The sequence below is a fragment of the Polyodon spathula genome, chromosome 2 (assembly GCF_017654505.1).
Source record: "Polyodon spathula isolate WHYD16114869_AA chromosome 2, ASM1765450v1, whole genome shotgun sequence".
In the NCBI taxonomy this organism is placed as follows: domain Eukaryota; kingdom Metazoa; phylum Chordata; class Actinopteri; order Acipenseriformes; family Polyodontidae; genus Polyodon; species Polyodon spathula.
The window spans coordinates 39,341,562-39,359,434 of NC_054535.1; the positions used below are offsets into that span (position 1 = coordinate 39,341,562).

The 17,873-nt window shown below is 36.6% G+C and overlaps 1 protein-coding gene across 3 annotated transcripts in view; it reads right to left on the minus strand.

The window, feature by feature from the left end:
* The window catches only part of LOC121296291 (serine/threonine-protein phosphatase 2B catalytic subunit alpha isoform), a 149,194-nt gene extending 131,878 nt beyond the window's left edge, over positions 1–17,316 (minus strand). For all 3 annotated transcript variants that reach the window (XM_041221694.1, XM_041221684.1, XM_041221676.1), the window contains exon 1: positions 17,034–17,316. In XM_041221694.1, the coding sequence (XP_041077628.1) occupies positions 17,034–17,091 (58 nt within the window). In that variant the 5' untranslated portion in view covers positions 17,092–17,316. The remainder of the gene's footprint in view (positions 1–17,033) is intronic.
* Positions 17,317–17,873: the final 557 nt, after the last annotated feature.

Here is a 17,873-nt window from a genome sequence, read left to right on the forward strand (position 1 = left end):
AAACCTAAGAATTATACTACAACAGTTCAGAAAACCAAATGTCCAGCACAGTTGTGAGAATCATATTTACAGTACTCCACACATTACGTTTAGCATTTTACTGGCACTGTAACAATAACCAGGACAAAATAACACTGATAAAAGGCATGCTGACTGACTTGTTGCTCTAAAACAGGTTCACTATAGATTCTGGTTATGGTGATCTGGAAGATGTGGATGCTTGACCATGTAGCCAGAACCAATAGTCGCTCACCTTCCATAAACAGTACATTCACAAATACCAAAAGAGATAACCACATATTATTTCCAGTCACTCATAAAACGCTTATTTTTGACATGCATCCATTGCCGTTTTTCCTGCTTGGAGAAAGCTCTGACAAAAAAAGTTGCTCCCTTTGACAGTGAACAGTTGTTTAAATTAACCTTACAATATAGAGGCTTTGCGGGAACACTTTTGCAAAGATGTTAGGAGTAGCTAATTGCAGGTTGCTTTGTGCTGCATACATCAAAAACGGTTTATGGTAATTGCACATCAAACTCTGTTAATCTTTCTAAAGAATATAAAGCCTTTTCTGTAACAAATCCACTGAATGGTAAAGAGAACATAAACAGAAAATTACAGTCATTTCATTTCAAAACAAAAGAAGATTCTGCATGTTTTACCTAGCTCTAGGGAGATGGTTCATGTGGAAATTCGTTGTTGCTCCTTACTTAAATACAATGCCTTTAATAAGTCTTACTTCTTGATCAGATTACAAAATGCATCTCCAAAATTAACTTGTATAATAAGACCAGCAAGTAATATCCAACTGATAATTTACACATTCTCCCCATCTTCTGCTGCTGTGACAGAAACAGAAGGAAGCAGTCCCCAATGGCACAAGAACTATCAACCTGGAGCTGTTATCATTACGCTTTTCAAAGAGAACCTGTTCAAACAGGGACACTTTAGGGGAAGGGAGAAATATAATAGTGTTGAATACATTTAAAGAAAGGCATATTGGACCCTTCAAAAAATACAGTAACACAATATTTGAGCTCAATCAGGACTTGAATATGAATAACACACAGAAAAAACATGAAACAAGCAGTAACAAACTGTTTAAATTTACCAGTTAAGTTGCTGACCAATGAAGTTGGCAGGGGTCCATATAATATTTAAACTCCCTTGGAAAAATTTCACACTTGGGTCTCAATGAAAACCTCTGAAAGCATGACAGTATTTAGCCTGACTAATAACCAGGGGTTCACATAACTTTTATTATTAGGTTCTCACGTGAGAAGCAGAAATGGTTTGGTACTCTCCAAAATTAGGAGGCATGATCCAAGTCGCAAACAATTGATTTTCATGTACCAGGGATTGCAAATTTGGAGCTAGATTCTAGCACCAGGGTACCTTATATTAAATTCTGGAGCCAGTAGAATTTATTTATTGTTTAATTTATTGTTATTATTATTATATTTTTTTGTATTTGTTAGCAACCACGGATGATCATTTCTCACTGGGTCTGGACTACTGAAATGGCCCACCTACATTCATCCATATACACAGGAGAGAGGTTTTGTGTCATTTTAAGGGGGGTTTGCTAAGGGTGGTATTTAATAATTTAGCACCAGTACAGTAGGCTCTTTGGTGCTAGACTTTCAAAACAGTTTAGCACAAATTTTTTTAATGATTTGCACCCGATGCCGGGTTTAAGATTTTTTCAGTTTCAGTGGGCATCTTGCACATATGAATATGAATCAGGGCTGATACCTGGCAGGATCGATATACATATATTTTTAAATGTTTTAAATATGTGAAAACCCTCACTCACAAGTACCACTGCTTAATGAGACCACAACAATAGTGTATGAATGTTTAAATAGGCGTCTGGATTGCTGGTTATTATAATTGTTAACAAATCATCACGCATTCTCTGTTTATTTCAATAGCCTACCACCAAATTCCAGCCCTGGGGATTAAAAAGCAAAAGACAAAACACATCTTCAATTTATTAGTGGTGTTGAACAATTTAGCTTGACGGGACAGCGGTATTTACAGAAGGATATAACTGGGAAAAAAAATATTATTTTAAGTAAAAGTATTTTTAAACTCACGTTTAAATGTAATGGCTCTCAAACATCTAAACCTCCTCTCATACGTGCTCAATCCCTGTAACATCCCTTTTCTCTGAATGGACAGCTAAATCGATATTCCTGCAATCATTGGTTGTTTCAAGTGTCCATTAAAAGAAAATTGCTGATGTTATGAGCTGGAGTGATTTCCCCTATCGCTCTCAATTTTTTTTTTTCCTATAAAACCTTGAAGCAGTGAGATAGCACTAGCAGGGATGGACTTTTTAGTGAATTGGAACCCTCTGGCCTTAAATGAAATATGGGGACTGGTATTTAATTATGGTCAGTGATAAGCTGCTCAGTTACCCGGAGATCATTGACAGATCCCAGAGACCTTGAGACTCAATAGAAAATCATGAGGTTAGGCAGGTATGGGTCACAGCCAGATAATATGCTTGACCTTGCAAGCATGAGCACCCTCGCTGCCCTTATGAAAAATGCTTTCCTGGTGGTATGCATTTGCGTCTTAAAAACAATACAGAAGTCTGCTTTTTTTTTTTTTTTTTTTTTTTTTATTGGTGCGCATGCGTACCAGTTAGGTGAACCCCTGCTAATAATGGTATATTGTAACAGTAATTTGTATTGTGTCATCAACCCAATAGTGTCAAATGCTGCTCTCAGATAACATTCTATTAAGCTTTTAATCCTCTTTTTTTGTTGCTTTCTGACAATCTGGTAAGGCTTAGATGTGAAAGAATCAGAAACCAACGGGCATATTAAAGTAAATAAAGAAATTAGTGTGCAGTCTAATAACAGAATTGTCAGTTCAGGCTGAAGAAAAGTAATGTTCCAGCCTGGTTACTGGGAGGTTGTTTTGATCCAACACATTTTGAATCTCCTATCAAACACAGTGCTTTCTCTCACTGTTGTCCATTTAGCCTCCTCAGTGCTCTGACAGAAAATACTACTTCAGCAAATGCAAAGAATTCTGGAAGCATGCATCATCAATCTAATGTTTATCCCAAGATCTGGTGCATAAATAAACAGTTTTATTGCATTTTAAAAGAGAAAATAAATGACTAAATGCTAGAAGACATAGACCAATTGAATAGTGCAGCAGCCCCATCATGAAAATGTAGCATGTAGCTGAAACAAAGGCTTAACACAGTGCAGCAGAATTCCTGCCATGGGACCAGGGTTTGTGTTTCGGCATCTCCCGAGTGCAAAGCTGAAGGTATTATTTGTTCTGAAGGTATGAGGGGGGTATAGATAGGGAAAAACCGGGTAAAAATAGCAGCTGTTTTAATGGAAAATCATACAGATTTTTGAGATACACATTCCCACCAGATTTTTGAGATACATATTCCCACCCGGACAAGCTGCGCTTGTTCAGTATCAATTGTCAAATTGATTGTTCTGGGCTGTTCAGGGTGAACAAGTGGAATATGTTCCAGAAATGGCAAGTGGAGTGGTCTGCCAAATCAAACTGTCCAAATCAGTCCTGATATTAACTGGGGTCTCTCATCCAGTTTCTATCCACCAGGACAAACTATAACAGCCTCTTCGGGTTGGCTTGTTCGTTTGTTTTTTTTCATTTTAGGAACTTCCTAACCTGCCACATCAAACAGCTTCAGAAATGAAAAGGGTTAGGGAGTTCAGGTTGTTTTAGTTGAACATGTTGGCAATCTTTTCAATACCATTCAGTGTTACAACTACATCAGCGAGGGCAATGGAGAAATAGTAAACCTGGACGCTCAACTTCCATGATTCAGCCTTTATAGAAACCACTTTAAGCATATCACACATCCAATTAGAACATGCAAAAATTACTTAGCCGAGGACAAACTGACAGATAGAATGCATACAGAAATCTAAATCTTATGTTTTATAAATTGACTGAGTCCCTCTCAGTCAATGAAAATGCTAATTTCTCCAATTATGATTCAAGAGCTTCAAGAGCCCCCCCCCCCCATAGAAAAAGCAGACTCTGCAAATATATCTATAATCTTATGAAAACATACAGACCCAATCCACAGAAAACAGCACTTTAAAAACAGGCATACTGTAGACATTCAGCACAGTTTTGCTGCTTTGTTAGGCACTGGTATATAAAAACCATGTACATTTTATTACCTACCTTAAAACTGCACTAAAGAAAACAGGACTATGTGGCAAGTGATGGCCCGCTGCCAGGTTCTGCTAGTTAAGTGGATGTTGCTTTTATTCTCTTTCAGCAGTGAATGTCCAAATAAACACTGAGGACCTCAGGCAACATACAAGGTATCACACATACATCTGCTTCGTTCTCTACCAAATGAATTATTTACTTAGGTTTGCTTCACTGAGGCACTGAGGGTTGGGCACCTGGAAAACACTTTTATTTACTATGTCTGTTCAGTAAATGTACATCCTTTGCTTTAGACTTATTTCTTTAAAGCTAAACCCAATAAAAACATATAGTTAAAATCTCTAGTATATGAAGAGTCCTCTAACACATACAGTACTGTTGTTAAGTCCCTGAAAGAACAGGCTTCTCAATTTAGGAAGAGACAGCATTCCAGATTGGTCATAAAATAAATTCTGAACATTTTGAACAAACAAATCTTGGTCCAAGTTCAAGGCATTTTAAGTGGATTTTATACATATCTCACTTCCTTGGTGCTGTGTTCTGCTGCACAAGTTCTGACTTGGTACTCTTTTTCTCCCCATCTGTCTTGAGGAAACTTGACCATTACAAACACAATCTAAAAATGAATACTTTGTTTAACATCCACAATTCAAACACTGAGACAGGTTTACTCAAACAGTTTCCCTTGCTAAAAGGGGACATATGCATATTGCTACAGAATATAAAAGGTTATGTTCTACTTAAAAATTGACCTTTCAGTTTATTATGTTTTAGAGGCTTTTTTTGTAGCACTGAACAAATGTAAGTGTATTACCTTTGACTAGGGGTGTTTTGATACTCTTATTTTCTGAGCAATTGCCTTTAAAAAGTATTTGTCAAGTATTAAATAAATCAAAACACACCTACTTATTAATTAGAAAAGCTGCCTTTCCTCACCTTTACAATTACTTACCAACAACTGGTAATTAACTTCCATGCTGAGTGTTTTAAAAGTCGATTGGAAGCAAATTTTCCTCTCGTCCAAGGTGCTGACATTTTTTTCACCTTACTGCAGCATCAAGGCCGTAAACTAACAATGAAAATATTCACTGTAGAGGGGATGCATTTTTAAGGAAAGTGGATTTTTTATTCATCTCACGGGATAAAAGAAAGACAAGACATATAAATCACTTATAAAATATAAATGAGTTTGCATCAGTATTAAATAATACTATCAGATTGTTATTCATTGATATACTGATTGTGTAAACGAGGGGAACCGCATTGTTTTGTGTTGAGTAATTAAAATGTTTTACTGCATTTAATTAATACTTAACAACTTCACATTTCTTAAATACAATTACTCAGAAAATACGAGTATCAGCACACTCTGCTTTTGACCCTTCCACAGTCAGATTTGTTATGTAAATGTACACAATATCTTCTTGCAAGCAAGCACACATTTGAAAGCACTGGACATTCAGGGGCATACAGTGCCCCCTCGTTATAGGGTAACCGATTCTACTGCAGAACTGGTTCTAAGACCATATGTAGGTATGTCACAGTGTGATTATATTGGCAGCACACCGTGATATGAACTCCCCATCGTAGCAATATTGATGAAAAAAATGATACCTTCATAACCGTGTGGCCGCGGTACTGATAGCTGACTAAAACATATATTGAATAACATTCCATATTAACACTGAATTGCTTACGCGAAGACTGTGTACATGATTAAAAATACCAGCAATATAATGGTTAATCACTTTGATTAAGTATTTAGTAAATGAAAATGTGACTGACAGTTTCTATAAAGTACAGAAGTGCATTTTGTTTACGCACCGTTTCCTAGGTGATTGTCACTTTTGACCTCTTTCATATTTGGGGAGAACTAACTGATTGTGGAATAGTGGATATTATTGCTCATGTGATATTATGAAAGGGCAGCCCTAAACTGAAAAGATCACATAATTGGCAAATGTATTTTTAATATAATCATTTAAAGATAACTATATGAACATTATTACATTAATCAACACTAACTTTCATGAGATAGTAAATGACACAGTGACATCCCTAGCAGTTTGGTTCATTTGCCAAAAATGCCATTCAACTAGCACTTGCAGAACACAAACAGCAATGGCTCCCGACTACAGTGTTATAAAGGGCAAGGACTGTATAACGTTTATGCTAAGGTAGAAAAGGAACCTGCAGCCAGCAACATGGACATCAATTACCTACAGAGCACAGAAAATAGGCCTGCAGGCATCTGAAAACTACAGCATTACTTAAACAGACTTAAAACAGGAAGAAAAGGACAACAAAAAGAACCATGGGGAGAAACAGTGTGACAGATATTAAGTGGAGGTACAGAAATGGAAGCTATCCCCCTGAGCCAAGGTATCTCTTTCAGTCTGTTCCAAATTGCAAGGGTCATCACCGTGCAAATCGACCTGCCAGGACAAGGTACGGAATGGGGTTTTCAGGGAAATACTTTGCAGAAACAGTATTTGCTATTGCTGTTTGAAACCTAAACAATTAATAAGGGGTCACTCATATTTACTTCAGAAGTACCAAATAAAGAAAGGTTGCAGAAATAGGTTGGTTCTAGTACAATTAGCATCACTGCAATTTAATCTGACAAGTTACTTATAAATACTTTTCATGGGAATGCAGATTATTCTGTTGTAGACAGATATAAGATTCCTTCTACACTCTCTTTGCTCACCACCGTACTTAAAGTGGATCGCAACTCATAAGTTTTTTTAGGTGTATGTGTTTTATTTTTAAAACAAAAATAACAATGAACTTGAAGCCACATCAGACCTCCAGATTGAACTAACATATCATTACACACCCCTCAACTATTTGTTTATTAACTACAGACACGAAAGCGAATCCTCTCACGCCCACACACACTGGGCCCTATTTTCAAACATGTTTGCAGCCGCTATCGCTAGGGCATAATGACTGCATTTGCAAAGCGCTGTATTTGCGAAGCGCTGCGATAGTGCACGAAAATATGATTTAGAAGTTGGGTCTCAACGCACATCAAACAGCCATTCATGCACCCAGCCAATCAGTGGGGGGAGTAAGGTTACAACTAGGGCTGCAACGAAGGGTATATTTTGATCTTTGACGGTTTGTAACACATTACCGAAGGAAGGTTCGAACCTTCGATGGTACTCATTTGCATAATGTATTGGCAACGCCACCATAGCTACTTGTTTATATTTGAATGAAAATCCTATTATTTTTACAGGTAATCCATATAAATGGAATAAAATTTTCACATATAGTTTAAAAATATGTTATATAGAACAGTAATCATGCCTGCTTGCGATATATTCAGTAAGCATTGCACCAGCACCAACAGTCACTGTTCCAAGCAGGTTATAAGTCACATTTTACTATGACTAAAATATTAATAATAATATGAACTTATGCTTGTCAAGTGACCCCAGAGATTGGTTATGCCTCCATGATACGAGTCACTTGCACAGTTTGCATTCAACTTTTTTTTTGGTCATCTGGGCATTTAACAAAAAATTCCCAAACAGCAGAGGTGTTGAGAGACATTTTTTTTCAATACAGTTTAAGCGCAATGCTTTGCTGTCAAGACGGAGAATGAAGAAATTAAAGGTTTGCGTCTGTGTGGAAGGGTGGGGGTATTCACTGACACAGGAGACAGAAGATGGTATTTGAAAATACAGCACAGGTGCCCAGTTTTATTTATTTTCTTTTTTTAATTTATTTTAGCACACAGAGGGCACTGTTGTCTGTGGCCTATATACCAGCAATGGTAATCAGGACCACAGGGTTACCAACACAGGTATACACAGGCGCACTCACAAGTGCTCAAAAATAATAATGAAAAGCAAAAGGTGAAATGAAAAGGGAAAACAAAACAGTAATACAACTACAAAACAAAAGTGCCGATTACGCAGTGCCTCCACTGCCGCTATGCCGGTCAGCTTGGGTCTCCATCCTACGTGTGGCTATTCTCTATACACTGGGGTGGCCACACATCCCATCGGGTACGTAATACTTTATTTTAATTCTTGTTTTATTTGGTTAAGGTGGACTGTCTTCCTCAGCCATGCTTGCCTGTTTCATCCTCTCTTCAACCGCTGGCATTCCTGCCTGGTCTTTATTTACACTGGCATCTTCCGCCAGCATCACGGAGTATCCCCAGTTAGGCCTCTCGAATGCATAGCCAACTGCAATACTTCTGGGCCGAGCAATCACCCAAGGCCCGCCTCTCAGCCACTTAGAGAGAGGGAAAGCAAACACACCTTCTTCGCCACCTCTCCATGTCATCGCCATGACTGACAGGCAGATCTTACGAGGCTGCTGCCCTCTTCTTGCAGAACAACCCATGTGCCAGACAGACAGATCTCCCGTTACATTCTGGATAAGATGAGCTGGAGTGGGGAGGGGCAGACATTGCTCAGTTTTCTAAATTCAAACTGATTAGTGTTAGCGTATATTTTGTATGTTTCAAACACATTCTGCCATAGCACTTCTCTTACACTGTCTTGTAAACTAGGTATTCAGTGCATATTTTACTGAAGTAATACAGCCACTAGAGATACAAGCCCTCTGCTTGAGATACCCTGCTCCACACATGGCAGTGGCTGTCTAGAGTTGTATGTAATCTATAACGATTTGGTATCGGATTTTAATAACAATTTTTTGTGTATATAATATGCATTATACAAATCAAAAGATCGAATTTTGCATGTGACTGACTTGTAATGTGTGAATTATAGTATTCTCACAGTCAAACAGTTTCTGTTAACAGAAAGAAAAGAAAAAAACAAACATACAGTGCACGAACCCGTCTGACGAACCTTTGAAGGTTTAAAACAATCTTCGAATTCCTGGCTAGCGAACCAACCTACAACCGATAAGGATTCAACATTCCCTTCAACAGAACCTGTGCATCCGCATTTTTTTTATTGGTCTGCATGTGTACCTGTGACCCCCTGTCTAAATTTCTTAGCAGACACCCTTATTGTGGGCGAGTTCCAATTGTTACAAAATCACATTATCACACTAATCCAGTGCACACTCCATATTTTTTTTTATTTTTTTTTTCTCTCTCTTTTCTTTGCCTGCTTCCCTGGTTAATTCACTGGTATTTATAGTCGACCATGTAATTTGTTGATGGTTTGCTAAATCGCTACATTTGTATTTAAATGAGGACACTCCCAAGTTCAGCCCATGTCAAGCACTGACGCTAACTTGCCGAATGGGCAAAAAAACACGTGTTGCTAAATCACATAGGGGGGCAAAGTCTGTTTGCCCACAAGGTGCCTGATTCTGGTGCACTAACTGTCCACAAAGGTGTTTTGAGATTGCCTTATGGGTATGCGAACGTTGCTAAATAGGCCCCACTCTCTTTATCCACCATTCACTTTCAAGGCTTCATCATGCCCTAGTCTACATGAATCTGTAGATTATATGAGGACATTCCAACAAAAGAAGATGTGTTTTCTATTGTTTTGACTAAAAACATAATAGGTCCATTCATCTCCAGACTGAACACATCTATTCACCAATGTCTACCTGAATAAGAAACTTGAAAAAAAATGCACAGGCAGAATTCCATTACTTTTGGAAACTGTAATGTGCGTCTATTCAAAAGAATGAAATGCTAAATTACAGATTGTGCAGTCATCAATGTTACCATGAACTTTCTAGTGAAAAAGTAACAATGCATTAATTTATAACAAGTTTGAGAGATACAAGTTACCTAATGCAGTCTAATCTTGAATTAAAGCAATGTCCCTGAGATGGCAGGATGTACCTTGTGAGAGCTGATGTAATATATGTACAGTCACGACCCATTTAAAAGCACAGTTTATTTGTGTAAAGTTACTTGGACAAAAAACAAACAACCCTTTAAAAACTACACAGAGTGAGGCACAGCAGTATAAAGAAGCACCCCTTAAATGCTTTGTTCATCCTTCAAAGGGCTAGTCAATGGCAATTTACCATTTGTTACATTGGATCAATATCAAACTAGTGGCAAGCCCAAGACTGAGATTTAAAAATGCATTAGTATAGACCCTTCACTACAAAAATCTTTAGCTTGCCATAAGGCTGATATCGATGACTTAGGTCTGTATTTTTTTCAGGGTAAAAAAAGTGCTTATTTAACAGCGTAAATAGGTATTTCAAGATAGTTCGCAATGAAACAGAATATTTATTAAAGCAGAAAAAAATAGCATTGTAACATTCAAAATTGATCATTTTCTCTAGAGTTATTATACAACAAATGTTCCTAAATATTTTAATGCTTATCTGAACAATGTTTAATTTGAACTGCTATTGGATTCCTTTGTTTTGTAGTTAATTCACTGGGGTAAAGTAAGTATTGTAATGTCTTGCTGTAAAGCACAGGCACACACATAGCTGCGACACCCCCCTGCCCCTGCTGCTATGCGGTCTCTGCCTGCATTCTGAGCAATATAATGTCTTTTATTACTTTTTGAAAACAAACGAATATCCAAACGAATATGTAAATTATGAGCAAATTTGTCCCAGCACTAATATTCACCATTAGTGAATTATCAAACAAAATAAAAACATAAATAAATGTAGAAATAACAACAGACATGTGAAATGTCCTCTTCTTGTGCTGGACAAAAGAATCTTTAGCAGAAATATATCTGATCTCTCGTTGAAGACATTTTAAAGAAATCGTGCCACTCTATGCCGCATGTTCGATCATTTACCAATCTGAAACAAACTAAACAGACTGCCAGGTTCCTAATGCAGTGTAACAGGTAAACATCTGCTGTATTTATTTTTAAGTGACAAAAAAAATTATATTTCTACTAGTATAATTCACAGCAGTTGTAAAATCTGTGAAAAATGTGAAAAAAATCTAGCCTTTTTTATAGTATAACAAGCTAGGGCCATTGCCGGTCCGTTTCAGATTTTCCTAGAAATTCACCTGTGGGTTTTCACAAACGCTGAGTTCAGAAATGACAGCCATTCTTTTTTGTTTTTTTTTAATTTCCCCTTTGATCTGTGACCTTGCAAAGGTCAACCTCAAGCGAGAAAGGGACCTTGACCAGAAAATATCACCCTGAGTGCAATTTAGATGCTACCATCATGTGCAGCACCTTGTTCTACTCATATTGAATGGGGCTTTTCAGAAAAAAAAAATACCAGGCGCACCCTACTCACTTCTGGCAAATTGCCAGACGATGGGTAACTGACGAGTTTCATTCGAACTTCAGCCTAACCCTTTACCCTGTAGGGTATGTGGGTCCTAAAATGTAAGTATTGCTGTAAGAACCTTAGGAACCAGTCTTCCAAATTCTGGGAAAAGCTTTTGGTTTCAAGTCCCACCACTGGACATTAAACCCCTTTGAAATTTGAATTTTTGCTACTTGTACCAAGTTTAGGCTGTAATAACGTGTGTGGGCAATGAAATGTCCCTTTTCTGGTTGAGTTGGCATGGAATGACCCAATTCTTTTATAACAACAATCTAATGGAAATTATTTCAGTTTTTAATTTCTACATCATCCAACAGTAAGACAGCTTCTGGTTATTCCTGCACTTCGGGTAGCCATTGTATGATGCACCTGGTTATATTCCCTCTAGCCCAATCCTTACACAAGATGCTATCAAGTAGATGTGTGTGACCTTTGATCACTCCTACACAGCTGCTCTTCTGACTATGCAGTGAATGAAACCCCAGCTATTTTATTCATAGCATGATGCCATAAATCACATACAGGTTCTGTAAAATAGATGGGAGCTGAAAAACAATTCTAAATAGGCTACTGCTTTTATTAACAGTTCAGGTGAAATAAATGAGGCAAAAAGGAAATAGGAAGAAATTGCTTTCCAACAGTTAGATGCCATATATCACTCGCAAGGTTTGGAGTAGGCCCAAGGTGGTTTAGATCAAGCCAGTGCAGAAAAACCTAGGTAACTAGAAGCACAGAAGCAGTGTAATAGCATCATTATTTATTTTTCAAACCCTTTATTAGATCACATCAGCGGAATTGTGTGTGTACTCTCTTTTTTTTGGCTTTTACTCAAAGTTAGAAATCTGTGACACACATTGTTACGGAACATTTTTTATTTATTTTTTCAATAACAAAAAAAAAAAGAATAATAACAATAAAAATTAATAGCATAAATGAGCGTACACCATCATCAACAATATCCGACAAAGGGTTTAACATACTGCCTATAAATTTCACAAACAAATGTAAAAATATATTTCAAGCTTGCTAATTAAAAGTGGTACAATAAACTGTAGATACCAATTATTAACAACCTCTCGGTTTCCAGCAAAAAGTTGTCATCAACCGAAAGTTGCTAATAAGCGAAAAGCCTCCGTTTTCAAGTGTATTTATATGGAGCAATACTGTAGCTGTACAAATATGGCACTGAAATACATGTATTTTAAATGTTAGTGTTAAAAAATTGTACATGAGAAACACGAAATACCTAAACATAGAACTGTTTACTGCACGCGTGTGTAAAACAAAAGAAAGGAGTAGGCCTAAATAGTGCTACACAACGATGTACTACAATTGTCCTTACAATGAATAAAGCATACATAAAAAAATGTGTTGTACTTACAATCAATTCTAAAGAACACAATTTTAAAATAAGAAATTGTCCAGCATTGTCTGCTTTTTACAATGTATCACCTCCCGCTGTAAATCCATTTCAATTTTGTGTGCAGCTTCGTAGCCAGTTTCAAAGCCACGATTCTGCCTGAGTGCCAGAAATACCCAGTTGTGAAATTAGTGTGTTATAAAAGCTGAAGTATGCACATAAATCATGCAAGTGCGCTCTGTAGCCCTGGCAACTAGTAATAAAGTTGTCAATAAGCGGCGGGCAATTGCTAATATCAGAATGCCATTAACATTAAAGTCTATGGGACGGGATTGGTTCCTGGGAACATGTTGTTAATAACCAGAAGTTGTCTTTATCAGGGTTGCTAATAACCAGCATCTATTGTATTTTCTTGCTGATGGTATCTCTAGGCTACTAGTACCTCTCTATTACCTCCCGAACTATGTTGTGTGATAGATATTTGTATGCATTAAAGAAATGTACGTGCAATTTATTATAGTAACTGAAAATGGATGCGTTTGAGTGGTGTTTAATTTTAATGGTGCTGGTGTTGCATAAAAGATCAAAATGAAGTTCATATAAGTGATGCAAAACTTTAGGCCATAGCTGTAGACTTTTGTACAAATTTATGCATACACTTACTTTAACACAAATCCAAATGCACGCCCTAGTTGGGATACACCCATATTAATGGTCTTCTGAATATTCACCTGCTTTGACCAGCCAATAAACCTTAATATACTATTTTTTTTTCCTAAACAAAATGAATGACAGGCACTGTCAATAAGTATTTACAAATGTTCAGTCTTTTCACTGGTTCATTCTAGTTTTACAGTAGCCACTGTATACTACATGAATGAAATGGAAATAATCAACCTCTTGTCTACATTGATAAAGCACTTAAGATTGTCAGCGATTAAACCATTACAATAGACTGCATCCACCACTGCTTCTGCCAAACCAAGTCTACCTAGAAAAAGAATTAGGACAAACACGTGTTCCCATTTTTGCTTTTGCAAATTAGTTACTAGACCTATACAACATAAATCGAATTTTAACTGACATGAAACCCAGGCTGGTTTCCTATTCATTCAATTAACCATGTGAAGCATACACTGGCACATATGGACCATGCAAAATGTCAAGTCCCCATGCACCCCTTCAGTTCTTTTAATGAATTAATGCAGTGCTCATTAAATAGTCAGCATTGATATGCATGAAAAAATAATAATTTAATATTATATAAAAAATATACTTAAATGAAACTGCGTAGCAACAAAATCAAAGGGCTTGTTGTTGAAACATTGCTATTTTCGTGATGCTACCTCATTCAGCCTGCTATAACGCAGAAGAGAATCTTGTAATTTAGGCAGAGACAACAAATGTGTGTTATGTGAAGAAAGGACACTACCAATCATCAGCAGCAAGACTGAATGTGAGTGACTGCATTTCAGAATTACCAATATGTAGAAATGGAAGAAGATCATTTGGGTGGGCATTGCAAGCCTTAACATATAATTATTATTTTGGAGAAAATGTTCAATTGATGTAGATACTGTTAAAATAAAGGATTATTTAAATGGTGCAAGTTTCTATGTAAAAATGACTGTAAATATCTACATAGCGCAAGGGAGACCATTTTTAAAGACTCAAATGCATGCAACATTTAGATCCATCACAGTTAAGATTTATGGAAAAACAAAGTCGCACAAACGTCAATCGGCACGGCACATCCAGAGCCAGACTGCCATATGGACATTTTATGTCAGGGTCTGTTGTTGCTTTATTAGCCTGTTGTATTAAAATTAAAATAAAATGTGCATCAAAATGTATTTTGATTAACTGATCTGCAAATATGACCTACTGAAACTAATGATTAGTTTAGTACCACTCAATGATAACTGTGTCACGATGCCTACACTGTCAAAAAAAACCCTGTTTTTACGGTAAAAAAAATGGCAGCTGGGTTGCCAGTAATATACCGTCTAAAAAACAGTATCACAGTACATCATATTACGGTAAGACTTTCTTGATAACCGTCATTTGTACAGTAAAACATTGTTATCTGGTGAGTGAATTACCCTATAAATAATGGTCATTTGTAGGGAAAAAAACTGTTGATTTTACAGTAAAAAAAAAAAAACTGGTAGCTTGTGTCAACCAGCAATGTCATAGTCTATGGTACTACAACCATTATACTCAACATAGAATAGAAATACGAATAGAAGGGTAGCCCACTCCAAGATCTGACCTACCACAAGATGGTGACCACACAAACCATGAACAAAACACATAAAATGGTGAGGGAACACAAAGGACATGTAAATTTACATATAATTGTGCAGCCGTACAACACATTTAACACACAATAACACAAATAACACAGTTAAAACAATACTATTTTCAATCAGCCCTGCAATGGATTCTGGGATTTTTAACGTAATTAGATGTAATATCTACAGTATTTAACTGTTAAAAGCTGTGGTCTGTTAAAACAACGGTAAAGGTCTGTTTTTTAAGGAAATGTTTTAGTATAAAGGTAATTTGCTATTAAATTTAAGGTAAATTGTCATTTTATAAGAAAAGGCAATTTACCTTCACTGTTTACTATAATTTTACCGTTGAATTTACGGACATTTTCTTTACAGTGTAAACCGACTGTTAAGAATTAAGGTAATCTATAAAGTAATAAACACTTACATAAATACTTACAGTCATGCATATATGAATACATACTGCAGGTGTATTAGTTCTCCATTCACCATCCCACACAATAACATTGTACACATTTCAATCTTACAGAAATACCTTCCCATTTTGTGACTGTCCAACTTTAAAATCTATAACGATCTATAAGAGATCACCAATATGTTTAACATAGACACCTGCTTCAAGCTTGGGCGAGGGCAGTATTTACATACCTATGCATAAATAACAATAGTGTACATAAAATACAAAAGTGCCTATTTTCCAAGGCACTATACATAGTCTATTGAAAAGCTAGCTAGGTCAAATAAACACCCTTAAAGCGTTTCTTAATAATATGCTAAACAAGCTGGAATATGATATTCTGTTGTACTCATAGACACATTGTTCATGTGCAGTTGTATATAATGAGCGAGATAGAGACACTGCTAAATATGGTTATTTAAAGCTTATATGGATGTCCATCTTACGGTTTCTGCATACGATTCGTATGGTTTGCATTTTGAATTGGAGAGCATCCACTAATAGAAAAAGTACACTGAAATACAAATTGGTGATAATATAATAACACTACGATGATACTGATGGTGATGATACTACTACTAATAATAATAATATAATAACACTATGATGATACTAATAATAATAATAATATAATAATAATAATATAATAACACTATGATGATACTAATAATAATAATAATAACAATAATAACACTATGATGACACTGATGATGATGATATAATAATAATAATAATAATAATAATAATAATAATAATAATATCACAACGTTTTATTTAGTTTATTTATAATTCCTTAAAAACTGCTCATTATACAAAGCCATTCTTTTTTTTTTTTTTTTTAAGAATGGCACACGAATATCGATGTGTGTTTTGTATCAATGTATATACATTCCTGTTCAACATACAGTATTGTACACAACAAACGCATATTTGTTCACTCTGGGATGACAGGAAAATACTTGTTTAACTCCAGACACTGGAATGCATTTCAGCTCTCGGTTTCTGATATAACTTGTACATGTCGACACTTACATAAAATTATCATTATTCGATCTAATTTTGATACAGTTTAGACAAACTTTATAAACATCACGATAATGCACAAAGTACCAATCAATCTCTATCCTAAATGCGTACTGCATAATCTGTACACCGTACAGACCAAGTGATTTTTAACACAGCAGATAATGCCTAGATAAATGAGGAAGTAGCACTTGCACAGGTCTCGTGCATTACAATCCATCTACAGAATTGTAAACATCGTGGACGCAACAATCCGGGACATTAACCAACTATGCCAAAGAAACGGTATGTTGAACTGACAGGCTCAAACGCGTGGAAATACTACCCGCACTTCCTACTTCTGCCAGTACAGCTACACCCTTTTCACTGCAAGCAGTGTTATTCACATTTCTGGTAACAGTATAGGGAAAAGGAGCTATGGAGTAGAGTCCCTAGTTCCACAATCAACAGTGTAAAACATGTGAAGAAATATAAAAACACGGTAACATCACTACTTACGTTTCACCGCCCTCTCCGTTGTTGACAACTTCTCATCATTCGGCTTATTTTCAGACATTTCCAGCGTAATTTTTTTAATCAAATTTAAACTTCAGCTGAAAATGTTCCTTTATAGTCCTTTCTTAATATTTTAGATCTTCCCTAAGTGGGAAACCACCTCGTCCTTTTGACTCTCAGTTGTCTTAGCCAAAAACACTTGCAACAATGTTACAAATTTCTACACAGTAACCTCTCCCAATTGATTTACAACTGCACTGTAGCTATCTCACCCGTGAACAGCTCGACGTGCAGCCTAACCTGCAGTTTCATTGTCCCGCCTCCTCTCGCCATGTATTGGCTAGGTGCGTCCATCGTTTGTCAGCCTGGAAGCTCTTCCTTGATTGCGTACAGACGAGCAACCTGCCCATCTCAGCATCATATAATAAACTGGAGTACATTTCAGGTTAGATGACACGATGGGCTGCCTAAATAGTATGTGTTTTTGCACATGACTGCATAAAGTAACCAGCAACAGTAGCGGCTCTTAGGGTAGCAGTGTTAATTAATAATCACCCATACTCAGTAAGGTTTGTATTTAGATTGCGTTTGAGGGGAGACAAGCGGCCATAAACGGAGTGTACGCTTGGTGCAGTGGGTTGCCTGTTAGAAAAGGGATTCACTGCGTCCTCATGGTATCTAAATATCTGTCAGTATTATTAGCAGTGATGCAGGTTGAAATGTGAAATTGGTAAACAAAGGTCGATACATTTATTTTAGTATTATTACTATACTGCTTGAATTACAACTGCCGTTATGTAAACTGGATAATTACCGCACCACTCGGGTCATAGCTGCATTCGA